The sequence below is a fragment of the Rhinatrema bivittatum genome, chromosome 5, assembly GCF_901001135.1.
Source record: "Rhinatrema bivittatum chromosome 5, aRhiBiv1.1, whole genome shotgun sequence".
Taxonomy (NCBI): Eukaryota; Metazoa; Chordata; class Amphibia; order Gymnophiona; family Rhinatrematidae; genus Rhinatrema; species Rhinatrema bivittatum.
This window is the reverse complement of record NC_042619.1, coordinates 214,666,552-214,693,800: the sequence shown is the minus strand read 5'-3', so window position 1 is coordinate 214,693,800 and position 27,249 is coordinate 214,666,552. Positions and strand designations below refer to the sequence as shown.

The window sequence follows — 27,249 nt, the reverse complement described above, 5'->3', positions numbered from 1 at the left end:
CATTTGTCATTCAAATAGCGGTGAAATTCCTGATCAACCATTAGCTGACCCGGGAACCTCCAGAATTTGTGACCGGGACGCGTTGAAGATAGCCATAAATCCACCCAAATAGGAGCATGGTCAGCGATAATGATAGATCCTATGTCCGCCCCCGCAATGCTGGAAAAAAGGGTGGTAGGAATAAGGATATAATCGATGCGGGACATAGTGGCATGCGCTCTAGAGACATGCGTGTATTCCCTTACCTCGGGATTTAGAGTACGCCAGACATCAATAAGTTCTAGGTGCTGACACAAGTGCCGGACATATGAGTCCGAGGTAGGTCTGTAGCTGGTAGGCAGGAATGGTTTATCCAGAGCGCTATTAACGAAGCTGTTAAAGTCCCCGACTAAGAGCAGTTCCCCTTGTGTGGCTGTCATGAGTGTCGTGGCTAAATGGTTGAGAAAAACAGTCATATATATTTGGGGCATATAGGGAGCATATGGTCACCTGTTTCCCTGCTAAAGTGCCTGTCACCAAGATAAATCTGCCCTCCGGGTCTGCAACCTCCCGTTGAAAGGTAAATGGGGTATTTTTATTCACTAAGATGGCCACTCCCCCCTTTTTCCCCTTAGCCGCCGAAAAGTAACAAGCAGAAACCCATTCCCTACACAATTTTTTACTCTCAATTTCTGAAAGGTGTGTTTCTTGTAAACAAGCTATATTAACGCGCAAGCGTTGTAAATGTTGAAAGATTTTTTTCCTTTTAACAGGGGTTCCTAAGCCATCCACATTCCATGATATGATCCTACACTTACTCCCCATGGTCATCAAAGTAGAGACATAGAAAAGATAACGTCACATATTTGAGATAGAGGACCGGCTCCCAGCTGACCAAGTCCTCTAAGTCCCCCACACTGAACACAAAGAGGTAGTGCAGAAAAGAGAGGTACATATAGAAAATCCCACATTTTGAATGCTACCAGAACTCCGTCTCCCTTCCCCCCCCCCCTTCTTCCCTCGCCCCTGAAACATACCCTGATAACCCGTTCAGATCCTAAGTCTGAACAAAGATCAATGTGAGTGTTCAGTCGGCTCAGAGCCGACTCCCTGCCTCCAAATTACAGCAGAAAAAGAAGAAAGCATCCCCCATAACAGACCTGCAGCACACTCAAAGTCACTTGTTCAAAGAGTCCATAAACTTAGTGGCTTCGTCCACACTGTTGTACAGTTGCCATTTACCTTCATAATTAATACGTAATTTTGCTGGGAACTGCATACCGAAACGGATATTTTTAGCAATCAATGCACTGCACACAGGCACATACGCCCGCCGTTGAGCCGCCACTTTCGCCGAATAATCAGGGGCTAAGCGCACTTGGAATTGCAGGTTTTCACTCTTCCGTGCGGCTTGCATGAGAAGCTCCTTATGTCGGTAGTTCAGAATTTTTGCTATAACAACTCGGGGCCTAGTTTGCGCCGGACCCCGGACTCCGATTCTATGCACATGCTCGATCTCCAGGGACCCCTGCAATTCTGGAAGGCCTAAAGCCTCCGGCAGCCATTTTAGAAAGGTAGAACGCAGGGAATTATCCTCTAAGGCTTCCGGAATGCCCAGGAATCGGATGTTGGATCTTCTAGCACGGTTTTCAAGGTCTTCAGCCTTATCCATCTGCTCCTGAAGTTTGTTTTCAAGGGTAAGTACTTTCCCTTGTAACTCCGTAACCGCGTCTTCCAGAGATGATGTACGGTCTTCGACTTGGGTGAGACGGGGAGCATATTCTTGGAAGGAGTCCCGGAGTTCTGCTAGATGATCTGAAATCCCGGTTAATTTGCCCTCCAGAGCCGCGAGCACCGCATCCTTGATAGCCTGCACCACAGAGGAAGACAGGGCGTTCACCTGTGAAGGCTCTCCCGTCCCCAAGCCTGGGGAGCCGGGCGCCATTTTGGGGTCCGGGCCCTTAGGGAGTTCCTTGTCCCTTTTAGCTAGCTTAGGTGCCATATTCGGCGATTTGGACATAAAAGAAGTGATGGACATGTGGGGGTCCAAATCCGTCGAGTAGAGGTCTGCTCCTAGGGTTTTGCAGGTTTTAGAGGCCGAGAGCCGGGTGAGCCTTCCGGAGAGAAGTCAGTTGCAACCGACCGCTCTCACCGCATCACGTGATCTCCCACATGTGGCTTTTTGATTAGGTACTTACTGTCACATTTTTCATTTTTACTTGGCTATTACCCATTCTTTCTGGATTTTCAATGACTGTATTGTTTCTAGAATAGATAGTAGAAAGACCAATTGCTTAGTTATTGCAGTCCACACTGTCAAAGATATCTCTCAGCTATGAGCCATACAACATAACTTGTGTAAGATCTGTGGAAGAGTAGCCTAGTAGAGCAGCAGGCTATAAACCAGAGTCCAAATCCTGCTGCTATGCCTTGTGACTTTGGGCATGTCACATCACTCTCCATTGCCTCAGGTACAAGCTTAAGTTTGTAAGTACTCTGGGACAGTGACATACTTATAGTACCTGAATGTAATCCACTTTGAAGTGCAATATAAATGAAATCTAGGACAACTTGCCTTCCAGACTTCTATGCTCCTCTACCTAAGTTGGTAGAATGATTCCTCCCCTTCACACAACAAATTTAATACAGGTGACTATGTTAATATAGGATTACTCTGTAGATAGTGAGTCAATTTAACAGGGTGGTAAAACAAACTAAACCCTGAGTTTTATATTGGCTGGTCTAACTTAAGTTTCAAAAGTTGATCTTTCTAACTTGCTCTTGGTATGAACACTAAATGCTTTTGTTGAGAAAAATATTAATGTGGCTACTAACCAGCTTTACTAAATCTAAAACTGGCATTGCTTAAATGCACATCTTTGAGGGAGGAGGGGTTGTTTTTGTTTCTGTGGCTTCTTAACTCACTGAGTTGTTTGCAACAGATTGGTGTGAACTCTGAAATGAGCATGTCCTAGATTTAGTTGTGATCCGGGTTTAAACTAGTCCAGCATACCTGTTTACCCCCACCCTCAGCATCAGATGGAGGCAGAGTTTTGGTTTTTGGACAACAGTGAAGCCTGCAGCAGTTTAGAATTTCTCAAGTAGATGGTAGTGCTGAATCCTACAGCATAGATTTAGACAAATTGTTCCCAGGAGGTTTCATGGAGGCTGGTAACCCTTCCCTTAGCTTTGTCCCAGGATTTTGACAGAAAACAAAAGCAAATGTTCCCTGTACGTACCAGGATCAGTCCAGACGGTGGGTTGTCTCCCGTCCAGTAGATGGTCAGAACAAAACTTCTGAGGGAGGAGCCACATAAGCCCTCACCCACTCTATCCCTCTTTAGTACTTTTCTGACTCCAACAGATAGTTGGGGAACAGCAGTTCCCCACTATATAGGCTAATTGTAGGTTTTTTCCTCAGTTTTGCCTCTTTGTTAATTTTACTCTGGTGAGGGATCAAGTTCTCTATAAAAAAAAAAAAAGTCTAGGGAGAGCCCCATTGGCTGGCTCCCTTCAGGGCACTTGCGGACAGGTTGCTTCTTTCTTCGGTCTGTCCTCTCACTACTGCTTTGTTTGGGTAGCTGGGGTAAGTGCCGTTTGTCCTTTCTTTTTCAGATTCTCTCTGGATTCGGCTGCGCCGCTGGGGTGCACATTGGTGGTGCCAACCTCTTCCCCCCCCCCATCCCTTGGATACTTCACAACCCGTGGCCCCACGACATCACATTCCCTGGGGCTGCCGCCGGGAGGTCCCATTCCCTGGCCGGTGTTGGGGGCTTTGGTCATTAGGGGGGCCTACGGCAGCTCTTGCGCTTACTTGGTGCTCGCGGCGCATCAGTCAGCCGGTTCCCGCGCTTCGCCTCCCCCCACGCGCCATGCCGCGATCTTCCACATACGCTGCGTGTGGGCGCCTAGGGGGCCGGCTCTCCCGAGCCGGATTCTGTGCAGACTGCCTCCCTGGTGGGGAGGGCAGCTTGCGGCAGGGGGATGGCCAGGACGCGAGAAGCCAGGACCTTAGCGGTAGACAGCAGCCGGCCCCGATCCCGAGGAGCATGGGAACAGTGGCCATTTTGCGGCAGGACCTGGAGGATCAGAAGCCTCTGAGGCAGGGGAGCCCTCTGTTTCAAGTCTGCCACCGGTTTTGGACCCGGTGCAACCAGCAGTCACCGTGCACCATTCGGGGGACCCTCTTCCAAGACCTCTCCCGGTTCCAACGGCTTTCTCCCCGGAATTCGTCCGGAGGATTCATCAGGCCTTTCTGGCCAGGCTCTCCCAGCCCCTGGGCCCGCTTCCCGGGAGAGTTGTTTGCGGTTCCCCGATTCTGGAGTGGCCTTGCGCACCGTCCCTTCGTTTCTACCCAAGGCTGTTTCTGCCTTTCACCTTAACCAGACGGTGGAATTGCCTTTTCATCAGGGGCAGCTCGGGATATCCGCGAATTCGATGTTAAGAGATGTCTGCTGCGGTATTTGGCAGTCACCAACGTTTTTCGGCTTCTGGATCACCTCTTTGTCCTTTGGTCCAGGCCTAAGAGGGGATCATCTGGCCTCGTCTATCGCCCACTGGCTGAAGGAAGGCATTATGTACGCTTACCTTGGAGCGGGGAAGCCTCCCCTGCTGGGGAGGTGGGCTCACTCCACCCGCGCACAGGCGTCCCCCTGGGCGGGGAGTTCTTCGGTCTCATCGCAAGAACTTTGTAGGGTGGCCTCGCGGAAGTCCCTGTACATGTTTGCTCGACCCTATCGCCTGGATGTTAGGCCCTCGACCTACGGGTCCTTTGGCGACTGGGTCATTTGAGCAAGGCTATCTATGGCCCACCCTCAGTAGGGAAGCTTTGGTACATCCCACAGTCTGGACTGATCCTGGTACATACAGGGAAAAAAATTCTTTACCTGCTAATTTTCGTTCCTGTAGTACCACGGATCAGTCCAGACGCCCTCCCTCAGATTGGTTGGGATCTATCAGTGAAGCTGCTGCTCGATTCTGTTTTCTCTTCGGAGCTTTCACATCACAATTCTCTGTTTGCAAGTTGCCTTCAGGGCCTTAATTTGGTTCAAATTCTTTCAATTACCAGTTTAGGGTCTGATGGGTTACTTGATCCCTCCGTCTTTGTTTATGGCTTTGATAGTCTATGTACTGAAGAGGGCTCCTCCCTCGGAGTTAGAACAAAACTTCTATCTGCTGGACGGGGGACATAACCCACCATCTGGACTGATCTGTGGTACTACAGGAACAAAAATTAGCAGGTAAGGAATAATTTTCTTGTGCTGGCTCTCTCCTTCCTTCTTGTTAGCAGAATCTGGCTCCTTCTCCCTGGGTTTGGGATTTGCCCAATCCCTGGTGAACTGGATCCTTGCTCCTGTGGATGGGCAGAAATCCTCCCTTTTTAGGAAAGCATTCTTACCTTTTTGTTAATATTTTTCCTAAATGTTTCTGGTATCTTCCAGCTAGTGTTCTGAAGACACCTTGACTGCTTAGGTCCTATCCCCAATGGGGTAAGTTAAGGAACAGGCAGTAAAATTGTCTCCTCATAATGGAGAACTATCAGTGTTGGAAGTACTGTAGGGGTTGCCATGGCAGCTCTTGTCAGCCCTTGATAGTAGTGCTTCTAAAAAGTCACAGCATACTTTGACTGAGGTGGCTGCTGTAGTCTCCCACGTTGGTGGTGGAGTTGCAGGACCCAGTGTATCTATTACCATACCAGAAACTAATGCCTTTGGGGGAGTTGAACTAGCAGGGAAACGGTGGGTATTTTGAAGTCTTAAGCAGTGCCACAGGGAGGAATTAAGGAATCCTTCAGATCTATACAAGGAGAGAAGAATCTAGGCCTTGTGTAGGCTTCAGAAACTGAGTTGCTTTAAAGGTGGTTCTGAATCCTCTGTTTTGAGTTTCTTGCTTATGGACGAAGACTTGTTTTAAGCAGGACAAACCTCTGTGAAGATCAATGTAAATTCTAAGTTTACTGGAAAAGTTTTAGGCAAAGACACATTAGAGCAGGCAGGGCCAGCGTGTCCTATTAGACTAGGCAGTCGCCTCAGGTACTGACCATTAGGGGATGCCAGAACAGCCATGTGGGGCTGAGTGGAGCCTCTCACTCAATGCCCAGAGAAGCACACGCTCAGTGGGCGTGAATGAGGTTGAAGTTGGGGCCGGGGGGGGGGGGGGGGTGAGGTGGTGCAAGGCAGAAGCTTCACCTAGGGTATCTAATAACCTTGTACCGGCCCTGAGAACAGGAAGACAATTTGGAATAATGCTTCTGTATCTTCAGAAGTGGGGTCTCTGGGATATCTAACACAGTGACCCAAGGGGAGGATTTTTCCATTAGAGGGAGATGGTCCTTGCGTTTTCAAGTTATTCAGAAAAGATGGGCTTCCCACGTTGCTTGCCCAGGCCTACATGAAATGGAGTATTGAAGAAACTCCTATGGAAACAAGTGGAAGATTCTTATTTTGGAGGGCTTTCGTAAACCAGTTAGTCTTCCTTGGCCTAGAACAGTGAGGAGTCTGGCTAATGTAGAATGGGACTGGAGGCTGGCTTGCATGTTGACACAGCTGTGTCTAAATTATATCCACTGCTATTCGAGGACCCAAAGGCTGATGCCTTGGTATCAAATCATAAAGACAACCATTCTGGTGAAGAGCACAGCCTTGAAGGATGGAGGTAGGCACCATATCTCAAAGATATATAGCAGAACTAGAAAAGGTACAGAGAAGGTAATCAAGATAAAAGGGGGAATGGAACAATTCCCCTATGAAAGGTTAAAGAGGTTAGGATTCTTCAGCTTGGAGAAGAGATGGCTGAGGTGAAATATGATAGAGTGGAATAGAATGAGTGAGTAAATCAGTTTACTCTTTCAAAAAGTAGAATGACCAGGGGGAACACGGTGAAGATTTTTTTTTTTTTACTCAGTGCATAATTAAGTTGTGGAATTCAATGCCAGAGGATTGGTGAAAGCTATTAGTATAGCTGGATTTATATATAATAAAGTTTGGACAAGTAACTGGAGGAAGTCTATTAACAATTAAGGGAGAGTTGCAGAAAGCCTCTGCTTATTGGGATAAGCAACTTGAAATCTTTCTATCCCTTGGGATCCTGCAAGGTACTTGTGACCTGGCTTGGCCACTGTTGGGAACAGGATACTGAGCTTGATAGACCCTTTATGACCCAGTATGGCAAGCATTATGTCCTGAAGTGACCACACTTACTCTTCAGGCTGCAGTTTGCACAGATTCTGGTAGGATAGTCTCTCTGTGGGAAGCAGAAAGGCTGGAATAGGCCTTTAGTGAATCTTATTTGCACCTCAGCTAGAGATCAGTGGCTGCTTGTGGTTAGTTGTGCTCATAAGTTTACGTACCCTTGGCAGAATTTGTAAGTTGTATAGCATTTTAAGAAACCAGTGATCAGATAAAACATGTCTGTTTTTAATGTTTCAAATTATGCTATTCTGTGATGTATAATTTTAATCATTAAATAACTATAGCAAGTCCTCTTCAAAAGTTTGCATACACTTGAATGTTTGGGCTGATAATATAAAGTTGGCACACACAGATTGAGATGGCAATGAAGGTAGGTATCCACACCTGTGCCTTGTTTGACATCTTTAAAGTTTTCTGTTTTGTCTCCTGGAAAGTACCCCTTGAAAATATTGACCCAAAAAGTGTGGAAAAAATAAAATTGTAGATCACACCATTAATTCTTTAAACTTCTCAAGAGTCAACAGTTAAATCTTCACTAATGCTACTTAAAGAAATAAAGAATAGACAAATACAGCCAGATTGTAAATGCTCTTTTCAGTTTACTCTAAGTGAACTCAGCCCTGAAATCTGGCCAAGGCAAAACCTGCTCAACGTAAGCAAAAAGTCTTACTTTTGTAAATGTATGAGACATGTAACTTTAGAAAGCTCTAATGCTCTAAGTACTAAATTAAAAAAAAAAAGAATTGTAATTTTCCCCTCTAAGCAGGCTGAATTAGCCATGCTGTCTGGCATATCTATCAACAAAAACTTTATTGAGAATTCGATCAGACCCCGGTAGGCCACTACCAGACACATAGTGAATTCACTAATACATTTAAAGGAAGTTAGACACATTCCTACTCCCATAGCAACCTAAAACTTAACTAGGAACTGATCAAAATTGAGATGAAGGCAGCAGTCCAGCAGCAAGAGGGGGGCTTCCCAGTCTTTTGCATAGTGTCACATGTATGATTTTTTACCCACCGGTGAGAAGTTGTACATGTGCATGCGATGCAAAGAGCTCCTGGCTCTCAGAGAACGAGTCCAATCTCTGGAGGCTAGAGTGGCAGACCTGGAGGAGCTGAGGCAGACAGAGGTATATAGATGAGACCTTCAGGGACATAGTAGTCCAGTCCCAACTTCAGACTGGCAGCCCTGGTGCTGCCTTGGAGGAAGAAGGTCTCATAATGGGAGAGCACCAACCAGGTGTAGCAGGACCTGCTCTCTAGGTGATGCATTGTCCTTTCGCACTGAGGATATCTCCCCAAGGCCTACTGCCCAGGAGGGAAGGGTTAGGTCGGCCGTCATAGTTGGTGATTCGATTATTATGAATGTAGATAGCTGGGTGGCTGGTGGGCGTGAGGATCGCCTGGTAACATGCCTACCTGGTGCGAAGGTGGCAGACCTCACGCGTCACCTAGATAGGACTTTAGACAGTGCTGGGGAGGAGCCGGCTGTCGTGGTACACGTGGGCACCAACGACATAGGAAAATGTGGGAGGGAGGTTCTGGAAGCCAAATTTAGGCTCTTAGGTAGAAAGATTAAATCCAGAACCTCCATGGTAGCATTCTCTGAAATGCTCCCTGTTCCATGCGCAGGTCACCAGAGGCAGGCAGAGCGCCGGAGTCTCAATGCGTGGATGAGACGATGGTGCAAGGAAGAGGGATTCAGTTTTGTTAGGAACTGGGGAACTTTTTGGGGAAGGGGGGAGTCTCTTCCGAAGGGATGGGCTCCACCTTAACCAGGGTGGAACCAGACTGCTGGCGCTAACCTTTAAAAAGGAGAGAGAGCAGCTTTTAAACTAGAACAAAGGGGAAAGCAGACAGTCGCTCAGCAGCGCTTGGTTCGGAGAGAGGTATCTTTAAAGGATACTAATGATGCATTAGAATTAGGGCATCCCGAAAGTGAGGTTCCAATAATTAGAAAAGTAGTCCAAGTGCCTGTAACTAAAAACTCACCTGAGCTAAAAAATTCTAACTTATCCCTATCAATTAAAAAGCAGAATAAAAATACAAACAAAAAACAAACTTTGAAATGTTTGTATGCTAATGCCAGAAGTCTAAGTAAGATGGGAGAATTAGAATGTATAGCAGTAAATGATGACAGACTTAATTGGCATCTCAGAGACATGGTGGAAAGAGGATAACCAATGGGACAGTGCTATACCAGGGTACAAATTATATCGCAATGACAGAGGAGCAGTCGGGATGAGGTGTGGCGCTTTATGTCCGGGATGGCATAGAGTCCAACAGGATAAACATCCTGCATGAGACTAAATACAAAATTGAATCTTTATGGGTAGAAATCCCTTGTGTGGCAGGGAAGACTACAGTGATAGGGGTATACTACCGCCTACCTGGTCAAGATGGTGAGATGGACAGTGAAATGCTAAGAGAAATTAGGGAAGCTAACCAAATTGGTAGTGCAGTAATAATGGGAGACTTCAATTACCCCAATATAGACTGGGTAAATGTATCATCGGGTCACGCTAGAGAGATAACGTTCCTGGATGGAATAAATGATAGCTTTATGGAGCAATTGGTTCAGGAACAGACGAGAGAGGGAGCAATTTTAGATCTAATTCTCAGTGGAGCACAGGACTTGGTGAGAGAGGTAACGGTGGTGGGGCTGCTTGGCAATAGTAATCATAATATGATCAAATTTGATTTAATGACTGGAAAAGGAACAGTGTGCAAATCCAAGGCTCTCGTGCTAAACTTTCAAAAGGGAAACTTTGATAAAATGAGAAAAATTGTTAGAAAAAAACTGAAAGGAGCAGCTACAAAAGTAAAAAATGTCCAAGAGGCGTGGTCATTGTTTAAAAAATACTATTCTAGAAGCAGTCCAGATGTATTCCACACATTAAGAAAGGTGGAAAGAAGGCAAAACGATTACCGGCATGGTTAAAAGGGGAGGTGAAAGAAGCTATTTTAGCCAAAAGATCTTCATTCAAAAATTGGAAGAAGGATCCAACAGAAGAAAATAGGATAAAGCATAAACATTGGCAAGTTAAATGTAAGACATTGATAAGACAGGCTAAGAGAGAATTTGAAAAGAAGTTGGCTGTAGAGGCAAAAACTCACAGTAAAAACTTTTTTAAATATATCCGAAGCAGAAAGCCTGTGAGGGAGTCAGTTGGACCGTTAGATGATCGAGGGGTTAAAGGGGCACTTAGAGAAGATAAGGCCATCGCGGAAAGATTAAATGATTTCTTTGCTTCGGTGTTTACTGAAGAGGATGTTGGGGAGGTACCCGTAATGGAGAAGGTTTTCATGGGTAATGATTCAGATGGACTGAACCAAATCACGGTGAACCTAGAAGATGTGGTAGGCCTGATTGACAAACTGAAGAGTAGTAAATCACCTGGATCGGATGGTATACACCCCAGAGTTCTGAAGGAACTAAAAAATGAAATTTCAGACCTATTAGTGAAAATTTGTAACTTATCATTAAAATCATCCATTGTACCTGAAGACTGGAGGATAGCAAATGTAACCCCAATATTTAAAAAGGGCTCCAGGGGCGATCCGGGAAACTACAGACCGGTTAGCCTGACTTCAGTGCCAGGAAAAATAGTGGAAAGTGTTCTAAACATCAAAGTCACAGAACATATAGAAAGACATGGTTTAATGGAACAAAGTCAGCATGGCTTTACCCAGGGCAAGTCTTGCCTCACAAATCTGCTTCACTTTTTTGAAGGAGTTAATAAACATGTGGATAAAGGTGAACCGGTAGATATAGTATACTTGGATTTTCAGAAGGCGTTTGACAAAGTTCCTCATGAGAGGCTTCTAGGAAAAGTAAAAAGTCATGGGATAGGTGGCGATGTCCTTTCGTGGATTGCAAACTGGCTAAAAGACAGGAAACAGAGTAGGATTGAATGGGCAATTTTCTCAGTGGAAGGGAGTGGACAGTGGAGTGCCTCAGGGATCTGTATTGGGACCCTTACTGTTCAATATATTTATAAATGATCTGGAAAGAAATACGACGAGTGAGATAATCAAATTTGCAGATGACACAAAATTGTTGAGAGTAGTTAAATCACAAGCAGATTGTGATAAATTGCAGGAAGACCTTGTGAGACTGGAAAATTGGGCATCCAAATGGCAGATGAAATTTAATGTGGATAAGTGCAAGGTGATGCATATAGGGAAAAATAACCCATGCTATAATTACACAATGTTGGGTTCCATATTAGGTGCTACAACCCAAGAAAGAGATCTAGGTGTCATAGTGGATAACACATTGAAATCGTTGGTGCAGTGTGCTGCGGCAGTCAAAAAAGCAAACAGAATGTTGGGAATTATTAGAAAAGGAATGATGAATAAAACGGAAAATGTCATAATGCCTCTGTATCGCTCCATGGTGAGACTGCACCTTGAATACTATGTACAATTCTGGTCACCGCATCTCAAAAAAGATATAATTGCGATGGAGAAGGTACAGAGAAGGGCTACCAAAATAAGGGGAATGGAACAACTCCCCTATGAGGAAAGACTAAAGAGGTTAGGACTTTTCAGCTTGGAGAAGTGACTACTGAGGGGGGATATGATAGAGGTGTCTAGAATGGGTAGATGTGAATCGGTTATTTACTCTTTCGGATAGTAGAAAGACTAGGGGGCACTCCATGAAGTTAGCATGGGGCACATTTAAAACTAATCGGAGAAAGTTCTTTTTTACTCAACGCACAATTAAACTCTGGAATTTGTTGCCAGAGGATGTGGTTCGTGCAGTTAGTATAGCTGTGTTTAAAAAAGGATTGGATAAGTTCTTGGAGGAGAAGTCCATTACCTGCTATTAAGTTCACCTAGAGAATAGCCACTGCCATTAGCAATGGTAACATGGAATAGACTTAGTTTTTGGGTACTTGCCAGGTTCTTATGGCCTGGATTGGCCACTGTTGGAAACAGGATGCTGGGCTTGATGGACCCTTGGTCTGACCCAGTATGGCATGTTCTTATGTTCCCCCTGGCAGCCCAAGGTGGGAAAACTCTCCACAGCTACAGAATTTTGCTCTGCACACCTGTGCTGCTGTTCCTGCTTGATTAGTTGCTCAGTTCTAGTTCTTCTCAAGCTTTTTTTTCTTTCACACCTCTGTACGCCAAAAAAGCACTTAAGTGCTGCTCATGGCACCTAAAGCCTCAGACCTTAAGTATTGCCAGTGTGCAAAGTTATGACTGTTACAGATGGACAAAACTATTGCTATCTGTGCCTGGAGATAGTCTATGACCAAGCATCCTGTCGTGACTGCAGCAGGATGTCCTGAGGGCCCAACATCGAGCCAAAAAAAATCACCAGACTGAGGGAGAACAGGTTATTGTGCTCATATGCCCAGATACACCACGCCATTGTCTTCACTGAAGCTAACCCCAGCAAAACGAGCAGTGTTGCTGGAACCAACCCCAGCAGGCTGGAGCCAGGTGGGGAAACTCTCCAGAGAGCCTGAAGATAGGGGTTCAGGTGAAAACCCCCCAAAGACCCGAAGGCACCATTGAAGCCAAGAGCAGTCGAGCAGGTGCCTCCAAAAAAAATTCTAAAAAAAGCTCAAAATAGGTGCATGATGCAGGAACTGAGCACAATGCAGCACAGATACAAAACATATTGACATGTCAAAAGGAAAGGTGAAGGACAAACATGCTCACAACACAACCTAAATTAAAGTAACATGAAGGAGCCTAGCAGGCTCTATGGCAGTGATGGCAAACCTTTAGAGTGCCCAAACTGTAACCCAAAATCCACTTATTGCAAAGTGCCAACTCGCAATTTAACCTGAATACTGAGGTTTTAGTTTAGTTCCACCACGAACTACCATAAGCTCTTCATAATCGAGGCCAGCATTCAAACTGTGATAGTGCCAACCTACAAAGCCTCAAATAGTCCACCCGGCCGTGCGCCTCTACGTAAGATAACAGCAAGCAGCTCAGATTGGCCGTCACTATAGCAATGGCAGATGCGTAAGCACGGGGGCCAACTGGTAATTAAACATGCTTAGGGAGCAAGGTCTCCTCAGTTGTGATTGAGACTATCTAGGGGAGGAGTTCCTGCTGAGTGGTAAACTGGACAGCTACTGTTCTGCTTTTGCTACAATACTGCCATTAAATTTGTGCTAATGACAAACATTGCATGAGCGTTTAGAAACCTAAAAAACAGAACATCACTTTTTTTAAATACACATTTGGAACTCCTCGCACACTAGCTGATCACGTTTTAGGAAAGGGGTGACCAGTTTTCAGGCCAGTTTTAAACTTTAGATTTTTTTCCCCCCACCCAAGGGAGATTATATACATAAAAAGGCAGCACAAATTTTGTGTGACAGTAAATAACTGGAAAAATGAAGAGACTTGCAGCTCTTGAAATGTCTGCACTAATTTGCCAAGACTATCTGAAAGTGGGCACTGGCTGGCAGGAAGCTAACAAGATGAGCGATTTACAGCAAATTCAATTCAACAATTTCTGCCCAGACACTGGGGGCTTTAAATAGCATCAGAAAATGGAGAGCGCAGGAATCTGACTGCCTACCCGAAGAGCAAGGGGTAGATGCTGGGGAGTCCCCAGATTCTGGCCACCTGTGGCCACCAACACCAGGGAAGAAAGACCAGACAGCAGCCTGGCAACGGCAGATGCTGGCGGTGGTGCAGGAGGGAGACGGCTGCGCGGTTACCACCGCTGGCACAGTCAGCAGGCGGCCATGGAGCTAGGCAGCTGTACTGTCCAGAGAAAATCCAGACTGTTGGCAACCCTAGCAACAGCATACATGTCCACAGAGGGTTCTGAGTGCCTCATGTGGGCACGTGTGCCATAAGTTCACCACCACTGCTCTATGGCATGTGGACCCTCAGGTAGTTTTTACTGCAGGGGAACGCTGGGGATCAGACTGATACAGACAAGGGTTTCGGACAGGTCTTTGCCTTCCTCTCCCAGAAGTAGTGTTCACAGGTCTTTCAGATGTCTAAGCAAAAATGGAAACAATCTCAACTCAGGAATCCTTGGCCAAAAGGCAAGTCTCATGAGGACCAGATCCAGTCACACAGGAACAGGGAACCGGACTCCTCAATTCTTTTGGTGGCATTACCATCTTCCAAAACAAGACTGTAAACCCATTCAGGAAGGAGGGAAGAGGTAGGTTCACCTCTGCAAAGAAAGGAACACCCCCCCCCCCCTTCCAACCCTAAATTGGATGGTGTGGCCTCATAAGCCATGTCCCAAATTTTCACATTTTACAGACCTCCTTTGCCTCCATGCCCACTACCCACCACACTAGGCAATCCTCTAGTGCCTCAGAAGATAACTTATGGTCATGATCACTTCCCTCCCACCTCACCTCTGAGGAAGTTGTAGGGAAAGAACAGCTGCCAAGGCCTGAATCCAACAGTCTTAGAACTTGATAGGGACATATAGACTTCCAGTGGCTCCTCCCATGGACATTCCAGCACAGTCTTCACCTCCAGAGGATTTTCAATACTCCAAAGATCATTGAAAAGGTGGGTTCCCTCCTAAAAATAGATGAAACAAATTGCCAGATCAAGATCAGAGGTGCATAGGATTCTCAATATTTTTGACATCCTGCAGAGCAGACTGCACATCCGTCTCATGTAGTCCTGGAAGGCCTATTGGACAAATCCTGGGAATCTCCTTTATCAGGGCCTCCCATTTTACAGAAAACAGACTTGAAATACAGAATGTAAAAATCTTGACACTATGGGTAAGTAAGGCGAAGATTCACCACCAGGAAGAGATTTAATACCTAGATTTTAGTATAAATGCTTTTTAAGCAGCAATGCTGAACTTCAGTATTCAGCAACATCAATTCTCTATCACCCAATAATTGTATGAATGCTTGCAAGTCTTGAAACCTAAAGAGAGGGTATGAAGACCAGCTCACTAGAGAACAAAGCCAAAACTGACATGTAGGAAGGCTTACGCCATCTTCATACAGTGTACGAGGCCTTTGATACAGCAGCTAGGATGTCAGCAGCTCCAATAGCCTGCAGGATTGCTTGGCTTCGAGCATACTTAAAGCTGGCTAATCTCCCTTGTAAAGGAGAACTTATTTGAGGACAAATTACAAGAAACCGTATCCCAACCGAAGGAGCAAAGCACTGTGGTCTCTTCACTTATGATATTGACGGAACAATATTCCTCAGATTCTACCCAACTTTATGAAGTCTTTCTACCAGAGATGTCAATATAGACCATTCAGTCCCTACAGGGTACCTCCTTACCAGACTGAGGCAACAGATCCAAGCAATGGGACATGTAAGAGCTCAATGCCCACAAAAAGCAGCAGGGCAACAACCAGACACTGTAACAGAATTTTTGAAGATTTTAGCCACAGCCTTTGTCAGCTATAGGTGGTAGGATATCCTGCTCTTTTCAGACCTGGTCCTCTAAAATCGTACTGTTGAGTTCTCAGAGTGGTACAGAAGTTACAGCCGAACTTTTTGATCCCACAACTGCCCCATCTTGAAACCAAAAGGACCATGTTCTTCTTCGCGCAGGAGTTTCAATCTGTTTAATCGCTTCAGACAGCATGATATCCAACTATTACCATGATATAAACACCAATACTTCCTCATCCTGGGGGGGGGGGGCGCTCTGATCTATCTTGGACCTTTGGACTCTCAAACCTTATTCAGAAAGATTCAAGATGACATCTCTCAATCATTCTACCATTCCTACAACCCAACAACTGGATGTGCTCTCTAGATCTCATGTATGCATAATCCACATCCACATGTATTGGTGTTCATGGAGTTACCTTTGTTTTCAAGTGAACAAAAAAACATTACCAATACAAGTCACTTCCATTTTGGCCTATCAGCACACCAAGTGTTCACAAAATGCCTCTATTGCTGTGGTCCATCTATGCAGGAAAGGGATCGAGATTCTCCTATCACTTATGAATATGAGGTCCAGCGTGTGTCCGCCCTTGTGTGTAGGACCTTTGACTATTTGTGTAAAACCTAAGTGACTGAGCGCAGTGAGCATTGTTTCACAGTTTGTGGATTGAGGGTGTGAGTCCACATGCAAGTTGAAGTCACCCATGATTGATTTATTTATTTATTTAAAAGTATTTATATGCCGCTTTATAAAAAATAAATTTTGTCAAAACGGTTTACATTAATTAAAATAAAATTTTTAAAAGAACAATCAAAATTAAAATATACAAAAAAGTCAATAGAAAAATTCTGGCTTGAAAATAAATCAAATTAATTACTCAAATAAAAATAAAGATTTGTTGCCATAGGACTTGCTATTGCAGGAAAAGAGGGGAGGGGAAAAGGGGGGCATGAAAAAAATGGAGACGTAACTAATATAGAAGGAATGAAGAAGTGGTAAAGGGGATGGGGGGGGAAAGAGTGAAGTGAGAATTATGAATGTGGCAATAGGGTGAGATGAGTATTATATTTGGTCTTGAGTAAGTGTTTGAAATGCGAGTTGGAACAAATGAGTTTTAAGTGATTTTTTGAAACGAGAAGGATTTGAAATTGATCGGAGAGGGTTTGGGAGTGAATTCCAAAGGATAGGACCGGCTACCGAGAAAGCTCTCTTTCTGGTGACATCTAATCTGGCTTGTTTGGGTGAGGGAATATCTAGGAGATTTTGGGTAAGTGATCTTAAGTGTCTTGTGGGTTTGTAAATCCGTAATAATGAGCAGAGCCAGGTGGAAGTTGGATTGTGAATTAAACCATGAATAGTGGAAAGAATTTTATATTTTATCTTGAACTTTATGGGAAGCCAATGTAATGATTGGAGAATTGGAGTAATGTGATGGTGTAAAGGAGTTCTAGTTAGTATTCGGGCTGCACTGTTTTGAATTAGTTGAAGGGGGTATAGTGAAGAATCTGGTAGTCCTAGGTAAAGAGCATTGCAATAATCGAGACGGAGAAGACTAGGGATTGAAGAATAGTTCGGTAATCACGGTAGAAAAGCAATGGTCAGATGTTTTAGAAGCCGTAGTTTATAAAATGATTTTTTTGGTGAGTGAGGAGAGATGTTGCTTCATGGAAAGATCTGAGTTTATAAGTATACCTAGGTTTGTAGCTTGACGTGTTATGGGTATAGTGGTGTTTATTGACAGATGTGGTGGTGGTGGTGGACCTATTGAAGTATCTGAAATAGAGGATAAATGTATAATTTCAGTTTTTGAGGAGTTTAATTTTAGCCGGTTATGAGAAAACCAGGAGTTTATGGTGGATAGAGAGAGACCAAAGATAGTGTTGCTGACCAAGATGTTTTATGGGATATAGAACTGAATATCATCTGCGTAGATTATGGTGGGCTTGTCTGAGTTGATGTATTTGGCTATCAGCTCTATAAGAAGTGATGGATCCGACTCTAGCATTCCTGGTGGGGCATAGATGAGGCATATTTGTAGATGATCTGACTTGAAGAGAGAGAATTCAAGTTTCGTGGTGGAGTTTGAAGAGTGAGACCAAGATGTTTTTTAGCGGCCAGTAGAAGGCCGCCTCCTTTTTTTTTTTTTTTGGTCTGGATAGTGAAATAATGTCGTAGGCTTGTGTGGGCAGCTGGTTTGTTAGTACTATGTCTGAAGGTTTTAACCATGTTTCCGTGATAGCGCATGGGTCTGGGTTGACTTCTATAAGATAATCATTGAGGATATGCATTTTTTTGGAAAGTGACTACGTTGAATAGCGTTAACGTGAAAAGTGAGAGACCTAAGAGTTGAGTGATTGGAGAAGTCATTGTTGAGATTAGTCTTTGTTGTCTTGAAGTGTTTTGGGAGGTCGGTGTTGTGTGTGTTCTTAGTTTGTTCCTGATTATGGGAATAGTAAGTGGGTGCATCTTTGAAGTAGTTGTGTCTTATGGTATTAAGTGGTGAGGTGAGGTCGTTCTGTTGTGGAGGGGCGAATGGCTTTTCCTTAAAAGGTTTAGCCTTAAAAGGTTTAGCCTTGAATTCTCTGAAGACACAAGTTACGTCTATAGGGGGAAAGTTAGAGATCTACAGTGGTTCATCCAGTGGTGGTGGTGGTTTTTTTTAAAGGCACAACATTTTCATCCTCTGCTCCATCAGATTTCCTCCATGGAATCTAAATCTGACCTGAGTGCTATATGAGGCACCACTGGAACCAATGAGAGGTGCATCTGAAGGTTTTCTGTAGGTGATCTAGTCAGTGTGACATGAGTTAAGTTCTTATGTAGGGAGCCATATGTATAATTTAAAGGAGTATCCATTAGGATGGTCCCATGTCTGCCAAAAGTTCATTTCACTTGAGCCAGTTGGTGAATCTTTCAGGAAGCATGATTCCTCAGGCAAGTGTGGGGGTCTATCACTTCTTAGATGTGAAGAGAGTATTGCTCAAGTATTTGAAAGAAACACATTCTTTCAGGAAATGACCATTTTTCCTCCTTTTCTGACTACCAAAAAGTGCAACCTCTAATTTACTATTGCCAGATGGATTAAAGAGGCTCAGTTCGACTTACATTTATCCAGGCTTGTTGGTTCCAAAAGGGCTTTGAACCTATTTTACATCAGTCGGGTGACTTCATGGGCAGAATGATTCAGTTGAGTCTTGAGGACAGTTAGGTTTCTTACCTACTAATTTACATGTTTCCTTATTGCAAACCAGTTTACACATGGAATGTACTCATACCACCTTCAGGGTGAGAGCTGGCCAGATAAGCCTGCCCTCAAGACTGTCCCCAAAGGAGGTCACCTGCACATCTAATCTCTAATGTTTAGAGAGCATGCAAGGATGCCCACGTGAGTGCTCTAGAGATCTCAACCAGTAATAGGGGTCAGTTTAATGTGTTTTACTTTGATAGTTACATTGAAGTGTTACAGGCTTCACTGTGTCCTATAGGGGTTGCATTAGTGAATTGGAGTCTTTCAGTCTGCTTGGGGGGAATGGCCAAACCAAGGCATGCTGGTCTGGTCTGAAAAGGCTTAAAAGTTTTAGTAGGTAAAACTCCCCCCCCCCCCCCCCCCCCCCCCCCCTTTACTCATGCTACCCATAAACAGATTGAATAAACTGTGACTCATCCCATTCCAGCATTACAAAACATGTAAAGCTTGGATATTTAGAGGCTTTGAACCATTTTTAAAGCAGTAATAGAATAAAGAATGAAGTAAACTATACTTTAAAGATCCAAATACTGCATTAAGATAATCTAGGCATGGTTTCATAGTATTAGACATGGACACCTGTACTATTAGTGTTTAAGTTGTGTAAAATCAGCTTTAGTTACCAAGATTGAGTGATCCATGAAATAGTTTATGATGTAAGTAAATGTGAGCACAAGCCATGTTAGAACTTTAGGTAACTGGCAGGTTTCCAGCATCCACAAACCTTAAAGCATATTCAAAGTAAATGTTAAAGGTGATCTGTTGTATTGACACTGCTTACTGCTTTTACTTTTTTTTTTTTTTTTGTTGTTGTCACTTGACTGTCTGCAGTTCACATTTGTGGCCCCCAACAATGTGCTCATGCAGCACAAAACTGACCTCAGTAACACTTGGCCAACTGGGACAACAGCAATCTTGTCTATGTGGTTTTATGTATTCAGTGTCTTTGATACCACTGTTACTTAACCTAAACTGCAGTAACTTGTATCCTTGGGGAAGAAAACGGACACAAGCTAATGATTAGTGGCAGGATTATTCACTATGCACTCATGAAGGGAAAAGGGTTTCAAAACAAATATTTTTTTAAATGTTTCACACTCAAATTGTGGAAGTTCCTCCCAGTTCTAATATGTGAAACAAGGGCCCTGTTGTGTGGCTTCTAGTACACATACCTAATCTGCCCATTGGTAACCACCATTGTGGCTTGTGGGAAAATGTGGGCTTAGGAATTGAACCCATGTTTCTGTATTGCTGTTAGTTTCAGGAAGACTTGATATCAGTTTTGTTAGCCTCACTCTGATTTACGTAACTTTTGCTCTACTTTTGGTTAGGTTGTCCACTGGAATTCACAGGTCATTTATCATTTTAGTGGCCTCCCCTTTTTGATACCTGGACTGAAGACTAGAATATTGCATTTGGCTGTAGTTCTTGATCCATTGGTAATAGCAAGTGCTGATACCTCACATCCCCTCTGTTAAACAGTTTGAAATTATCTTCATTTGTGCACAATATTGTATCAGTAACTTCTGTTGTCTTGAAGATGACTCTGGCCGTGGAGGTAATGGATATGTGAATGGGTATCATGATGACCGTGACAGCCGGATGAATGGTTTTGGCGCCAGAGGATCTGGGCGCAATGACAGAGGTAAACATTGGTGTGGTTTCTAGAAATTTCCTTCCTAAAGAGGCACAATTGAAGCTGTAACAGTGTTGAACAGCAAGTTTAAAGCACAAACTATTCTGTTAAATTTTTCATACTGACAGGATTGGCATTTTGGCCGTGTTTAAACTTAATCTCTTGCAGGTTAAATGTAGTTTATGCCTGAATCTTATTGCTGTCTCTGGTGTTATCACTTAGTTGGCAGATGACTGGGGCATTCAGTTTGTCAAATATCAACTGAACATTGTAACATCTGTGCCACATAATGAAAGCAACTTCTTTCTTCAGGGTTATATGACCGGGATGGGTGGAGCTCTGGCAGAGACAGGGATGCTTACAGCAGTTTTGGCTCCCGCAATGAAAGAGGTGGAAAATCTAGCTGCTTTGATCGTGGAAATGGGTCCAGAGGAAGGTGGGTATTTTTCTGACTGTGTAAGCAGGTAATGAGTTTTAGTAATATTTTCAGTTAAACTAGCCATTTTGGTTCTGATCACATCTGAGAATGAGTTTAGCAACTTTAGAACTGGAAACTATCCTCAGCATTTTCTTTGGGTTGGAAGGTATAGCTGATAGAAGCAGTACCATTAATTTTTTGATCCCTTGATTAAAGGGAGGTCATGCATATGCTCTAACTAGACAGCTTTTGATTTCACTAAACAAAGGTTTGGGATAAATCTAGATCTGTCAGTTGAGAAGGGTCATTTGGATGAGGTTCCAAAGACAAAATAGCTTCCTCTAATCTAATCTACTGTTTCATATGTGCTGATTGGAATACTTGAGCCACAAGTTAACCTGTTTCATTGGGGTAATGTCCTTTCCATGACTGGACTAAACTACAGGGTGGCCCATGGAAAAGTAGCCTGCCTCCAATGCACTGGTATTGGAGGCAGGCTACTTTTCCATGGGCCACCCTGTAGAAGTTAATGATTAGTGTAATGCTTCTTGGGTAAGATTTTAGAGAATTTTTTTTTAATATTGTGATAAGTTTGTTAAACCCCTTGTGTTTTGTACACAAGTAAGGTGACTGTGCCCTTTTTCCTGGCTAATAATGCTGAGGTTAGTCCTGTATCCTGAATTTACTCAAACCCTGGTTTACCAGACCTAAAACTGTAACCCCACTCTTCTTCAGGTAAGAACTTCATACTTTTATGCCATTCAGGTTAATGCAGGTGTACTAGCTGGTGCATACAGAACAGACTTAAATATAAGGTTACAATTTCTACAGTTTTGAATTTTTGAAAATAAGGGTGGTGGGTAAAATCTTCATTCTGGCTTTCATATCTGCCACAAAAAGGCAGATAACTGCAAGTCCAAATATGTAAAATTTGGCAATGTAAATATTTGCAGGAGTGAGAACAGCCCTTTTTGTGATGAAGTGCTATTTGTGTAGTGTAGCATTCCATGTTTAAATATTTTTGTAGCTGCCCCTCAGGTCTTTACATAGCCCTCCGGTGATGGGTATTTTCTCACCAGAAGCATGCACAATTGGAGATCCCTTTTTTTTTTTTTTTAAATTTTAACGATTTCCTACTTGGACATTTTAGTCTGTTCAGGAGCAGGGATTTGTAGTTGAGTGGACAGCACAGCTGTCCTGTCCTTTTCGGTCTTGCTGCCTTGTTAATGGGAATTAAAACTGCTTACTTTGTACATGAAACTGCAGTTTACGATCATACAATTTAGAAACTTCCCAAATTGCATATCCATTAAAACCGGGGGATACCTATCTTAGTTGACTGTCTCACACATTGGATTTGTGCCTTGTCTAGATTTGATGAACGTGGAAGAGATGGCTTGGATGGATTTGGAAGCCGTGGTGATAGAGGTGGCTTTGGTAGAAGCAGTCGTTGGTCTGAAGATAAATGTGACGAAGATGACTGGTCAAAACCACTTGCACCTAATGATAGAATTGAACAGTGAGTGATACTTAAATATAATCTGTACATTAAATCTGAGTTTTATAGGGAAGTTCATTTAGGTAAGTGTAAATTATTTTTTTTGCAGGGAACTCTTCTCTGGAGGGAATACAGGCATTAACTTTGAGAAGTATGATGACATTCCTGTTGAAGCAACAGGCTCCAACTGCCCTCCTCACATCGAAAGTGTACGTAGTCCATTCGGGTGGGGTGGGTAAAACAGTTTGTTCTTGTGTTGGAGTGTTAATGAATAGGAAGCCATAATTTGTATTCAATAACTTTTCTTCAGGTGCATGTACAGAAGTAAAATTTTAATTCTACCTCAACTATATTTGATATTTAAATCTAGGCTTAATCAAGAATTTCTTTTTCTCTCCAGTTTCATGATGTTGACATGGGAGAAATCATCATGGGCAACATTGAGCTGACTCGTTATACACGTCCTACTCCAGTACAGAAACATGCCATCCCTATTATAAAGCAGAAGAGAGACCTGATGGCCTGTGCCCAGACTGGTAGGCCGACTACCCACATCCCACTGCATCTGTCCTTTCCATGAAGAATCCAGTCAAATCAGTGTATGAAAACTGGCTAAAACTGCTTTGTATAGCCAGTCAAAAACCTGCTGTTGGTACATCTTTACACTGCCAAAACTAACATGAATTTAACGTGTCATGCTGCTTTTTCATTTGAGTATGGTGAATGGGTTGGTAGTTTTGACATGAGGATGCCAATTTGTAGAATTAACTTAGAACTGGGGCTGTGTTCACTAGAGCCCACTTTAGGGATTTTCCTAATGTCTTAAGCATTGAATGCATGTTTGCTCTTCTGCCTTTGGCAGTTGATAAATTCTTCAGCTAGTGCTGACAGGTTAGGTGGGAGAACTTAAATTCATTTTCATGTTGCTGATTTAGCAGTTTGACATTAAATGTTCAACTGTTTCTACAGTTGCTGGCATCTCATTTCATAAGAGGTCATTGCCACATGGTTTCTGTGTCAGAACTAACCTGTGAACACTAACATGCTGCAATTCAATTAATAGGTTCTGGCAAAACTGCTGCATTTCTTCTGCCAATCTTGAGCCAGATCTATGCAGATGGCCCTGGGGAAGCTTTAAGCATGGCGCGGGTAAGTATATATGTAGAAGATGCTAGCCAAGTGTTAGACTTTACTAGCAAAACAAACACTGACCACTTGGTTGAATTTAAAGATGGTAGTCATTTTTTCATTACACAGCTATGATTAATGAATTTAGTTGGTCCAATAAAGGTATTGCTCTCTATTGTCACTTTTTTGGTTCAACTGAAAAATGAGCTGCTTTCAGTTGCAAAGATTGCATAGCAAATCAGTATTTGGCAGAGGTAGAAATATATTTAGAAAATTTAGGTGTCTTAAGCTTTTAGGATTACAAAAATACTGTAACTTACAACTTTTTTTGCTTTTAATTTTGGCTGTAAGCAGATGGGCACACAAATATATAAAAATGATTACCAAACACTTCCACTGTGCTTAGCACCTTAATGTGAGTGCTTACCAAAGTAGTTCTCTCCCCCCCCCCCCCCCCCATCATAAAGCTTAAAAATTCAATTGTATGTGTAAGAAAATCCTCAGGAAACATTCTCTATTATAGAAAAATACCACTTATAGGATGTTCCCTGTACATACCCGGATCAGTCCAGACTCCTGGATCCATTCATCCGTGCCAGCAGATGGAGACACAAAGTAAAACTGACACATAACTGCTACCTGCAGTTCCTCAGTATTTGTCTCCAGCAGATGGTGGCTGCATAAACCTGTAGTTTGGTCTAGTATCTTTCCCCCCCCCCCTTTATTTTTTTTTTTTGGTAGCTCTGAGCCTTCCTCTCAGGGGTCGGGGGTTCCTAGTAAGGGATCCCAATCCTATTTGGTTGAGGTGGACAGGCTGGGGGTTGGCAACCCTCTTGTAAGCCTGATTCAGGATTTGTGGGGTGTACATCTGGTCGTCCAGATCCCTCCCCTTCACGAGATCTCTTAAATGATTAGAATTTTTTTTAATGGGCTTCCCCCCCCCCCCCCCCTTCACTTTCCTCTCCTTTTTATTAACTTGCTGAATTGAGCTGGACAGTTCTCTTCAGTGTCTGGAACAGGAAGCTGGTGTGAGATTTTGTTTTCAGTTTATTTAACCTAAGGGTTAAAAAAAAAAAGAAGAAAGCTATTAGTCTATAAAGGCAGGTAGGATGACCCCACCCCATGGTTTTTCAGGGCTCCTTTCATCGGGGAATCTCAGGGGTATTTTTACTATTTTTTTTTTTCCACCCCTCCTGCTCCGGCGACGTGATGGTACAAGGGGTGGCCTGCTGTGTATGTGGAGCGGCTTCTGAATGGCTGAATCACCGCAGTCTGTGTTCGGGCTGTGCTTCGGGTGGGGAGGGACCCTCTAATCTCCCTTCACCTGCCAAGCAGAGAAAAATCACACCTGTGCAGACCAGAGCAGAGCAATCTGCATGCAGCCTCCTGATGTTCTAACCGTGTAAACTGGCCATCTTGGATCCCCTGGCAGTCTGACCTCTGTCAGGGACCGCTGGGGATCTTCCCAAGCTTTCCCTGGTTCTCCCAGGTCCTATTGGGGGACAAGGGGGACCATGAGGGCTACCTGGAGCAAAGTCCCATACCTGTGGGTAAGAACAGCTTGAGGTTCCAATTGCTCCCCACTGGCCCAAATTCGTTCTCGCCAGAGTTTGTTCTTTTTGATGCATAAGGCCTTTTTGGCTCAGCAGGAAGGAGTTGGGTCCCACCGGGGCGGACAAGAACTCTTCCCACTTGTTTCCAGAGGTGGGATCGGTACGGACCTGGGCCATTGCAGAACACACAGATTGCCAGGGAGCTGAGTTTGCCTAACATGGCTCTGCAGGTGGAGGGGTGCCACTCTTGCAGGGCTGGAAGGCGGATTTGGACGTGGCAGCTATGCAGGGGGATGAGATTGATCTGGGGCCTGCTGCTAAAGGTGATAACCCCAAGATCCTCCAGTTCCGCAGGGAGGAACTGACCCTGCTCATTCCCAGAGTTTAGGAGGAGCTGGGGCTCCAGCCTCCACTTGGCAACTCTCGCAAGGACTGAGCGGATCCAGTCTTAGAGGGCATGCGGAGCCCTCCTTCCGGGAGGACCCAGGAGTGGGGTAACCTGGACATGGGATTGCAAGTCGGCAGGGCTATGGCCAAGCTTTATACCTTGCTGGAGCAAACCCTGGAAACCTTTGCGCTCCCTAAGGTAGAAGTCGCGATCTCTGCCGTCAAAGATCATTCCAGTTGTGTGAGCGGTGGCTCTGAAGGATGTTCAGGACCACAAGCTGGAGGTCCATCTCAAGCGAATTTTCAAGGTCTCAGCTTTTCTCCATGCAGCTATCTGTTCCAGCTTCATGCAGAGGGCATGCTTATGCTGGGTGCAGCGTTCCCAGGCGGGCCAGGCTTCTGGAGGTACACAAGGCATCTCTTATGGCTCTGTAACTGGTTGGTTGGTTGGTGGACGTTTCATCTAAGTCCCAGCTGGCATCTCTGCCATTCAAAGGCAGACTCTATTTGAGGAGCAGGATCAGCCAGAGAAGCAATTAGGTGACACTAAGGTGCATAGATTGCCAGAAGACAAGTCTAAGGGCAGACAATTTTCCTTCGATTTTGGGACAGTATCTCGGCAACTGCAGAGTGCATAGCGACTGAGGCCTCTTTCATCTTGGGGGCAGTCCTTTTGAGGAGGACATCGACCCTTCAGAACCCACATCACTGGATGATCCTCAGGTTCCAAACGGTCACAATGAGGCGAGGCCAGCCCACTCCGCTATTCCTTTTATAGGGGGTCGGATGGCATGTTTTTACGAGAGTGGGCCAGAGTCACATTAGAATTTGCTCGCCTTGTCCACAACCTGTTCCCTGTACGTACCAGGATTAGTCCAGACTGCTGGGTTATGCCTCCCGTCCAGCAGATGGAGTCAGAGAAAAGCTGAAAAGCACCCCCTAGATATATACTGGTGTGCCACCTGCAATCCCTCAGTATATATCTGACTCCAGCAGATTGAGAGGCATAACCTGTGATCCTGATCTTTTCTAAATTTGAGTTTGGTTATTCAGGTTTGACTTTTTGCTGACCTTTGACTAGATCAATTTTTTGTTTAAGATAGTTAGATCAGCGGATAGGTTTGGTTTCTGTCCTTTCTTTTTACATGCATTGGGTGAAGTTCTGATTCTTGGCAGGGCAGTGCCCTAAGGCCTATTTCCCGGAGATAGTGATCCCTTGGGACCAGGGGGAGTATTTACCGGTGGGCCGGTCACTCTCCCCGCTGTATGTATATTCCAGGGGTGTTTCACCTCTGAAGGGGGCTCAACTATCTCAGAAAAGAAGCGGGGATCAGATTTTACTTTTATAAAAAAGGTATACAGTAAGTCCTGTTGGTGGCAGGCTGTTTGATCGCTTCGTTGGCCCCAGCCTGCAACGCTAGGGTCCTGGGACTCCGGAGGGGGTGGCCAGGTCACCCGGCGCGTTTTTATTTTACCTCAGTAACAGCTCTGCTGTTTTTGCACGCTTTTTTTTTTTTTCCCCCCCTGCTCTAGCAGCTTCAGGCTGCTATGCCGCGTGCGTTGGCCTGCGGGGAGTCGGGGGCGCAGCTCTCTGGAGAGGGTCTCTGCTCCCGTTGTCTTCCTGGGGGCAAGGGACCTTCTCGGAGGCAGAGCACTGCACGTGGGTCCCCCCTTTCGCAGCTGCATGAAATGCTGAGTATGCAGCGTCGGACAGAGGAAATTTCCCTCCTGATTCTCCTCCGGCCCTCAGCCCACAACGCAATTGCGATTTCACAGTGTATAAACCCCCTCCCCCCCCCGACCCGCAGAGACAGCTTTAAAAAGGCGAGTTCCA

General features: G+C 44.4%; 1 protein-coding gene across 4 annotated transcripts in view; it reads left to right on the top strand.

The window, feature by feature from the left end:
* DDX3X (DEAD-box helicase 3 X-linked) overlaps positions 1 to 27,249 on the top strand; it is a 293,692-nt gene that overhangs the window by 88,598 nt on the left and 177,845 nt on the right. For all 4 annotated transcript variants that reach the window (XM_029603138.1, XM_029603137.1, XM_029603141.1 and 1 more), the window contains 6 exons: positions 20,336 to 20,440; positions 20,744 to 20,867; positions 22,222 to 22,368; positions 22,457 to 22,556; positions 22,748 to 22,883; positions 23,411 to 23,496. In XM_029603138.1, the coding sequence (XP_029458998.1) occupies positions 20,336 to 20,440; positions 20,744 to 20,867; positions 22,222 to 22,368; positions 22,457 to 22,556; positions 22,748 to 22,883; positions 23,411 to 23,496 (698 nt within the window). The remainder of the gene's footprint in view (positions 1 to 20,335; positions 20,441 to 20,743; positions 20,868 to 22,221; positions 22,369 to 22,456; positions 22,557 to 22,747; positions 22,884 to 23,410; positions 23,497 to 27,249) is intronic.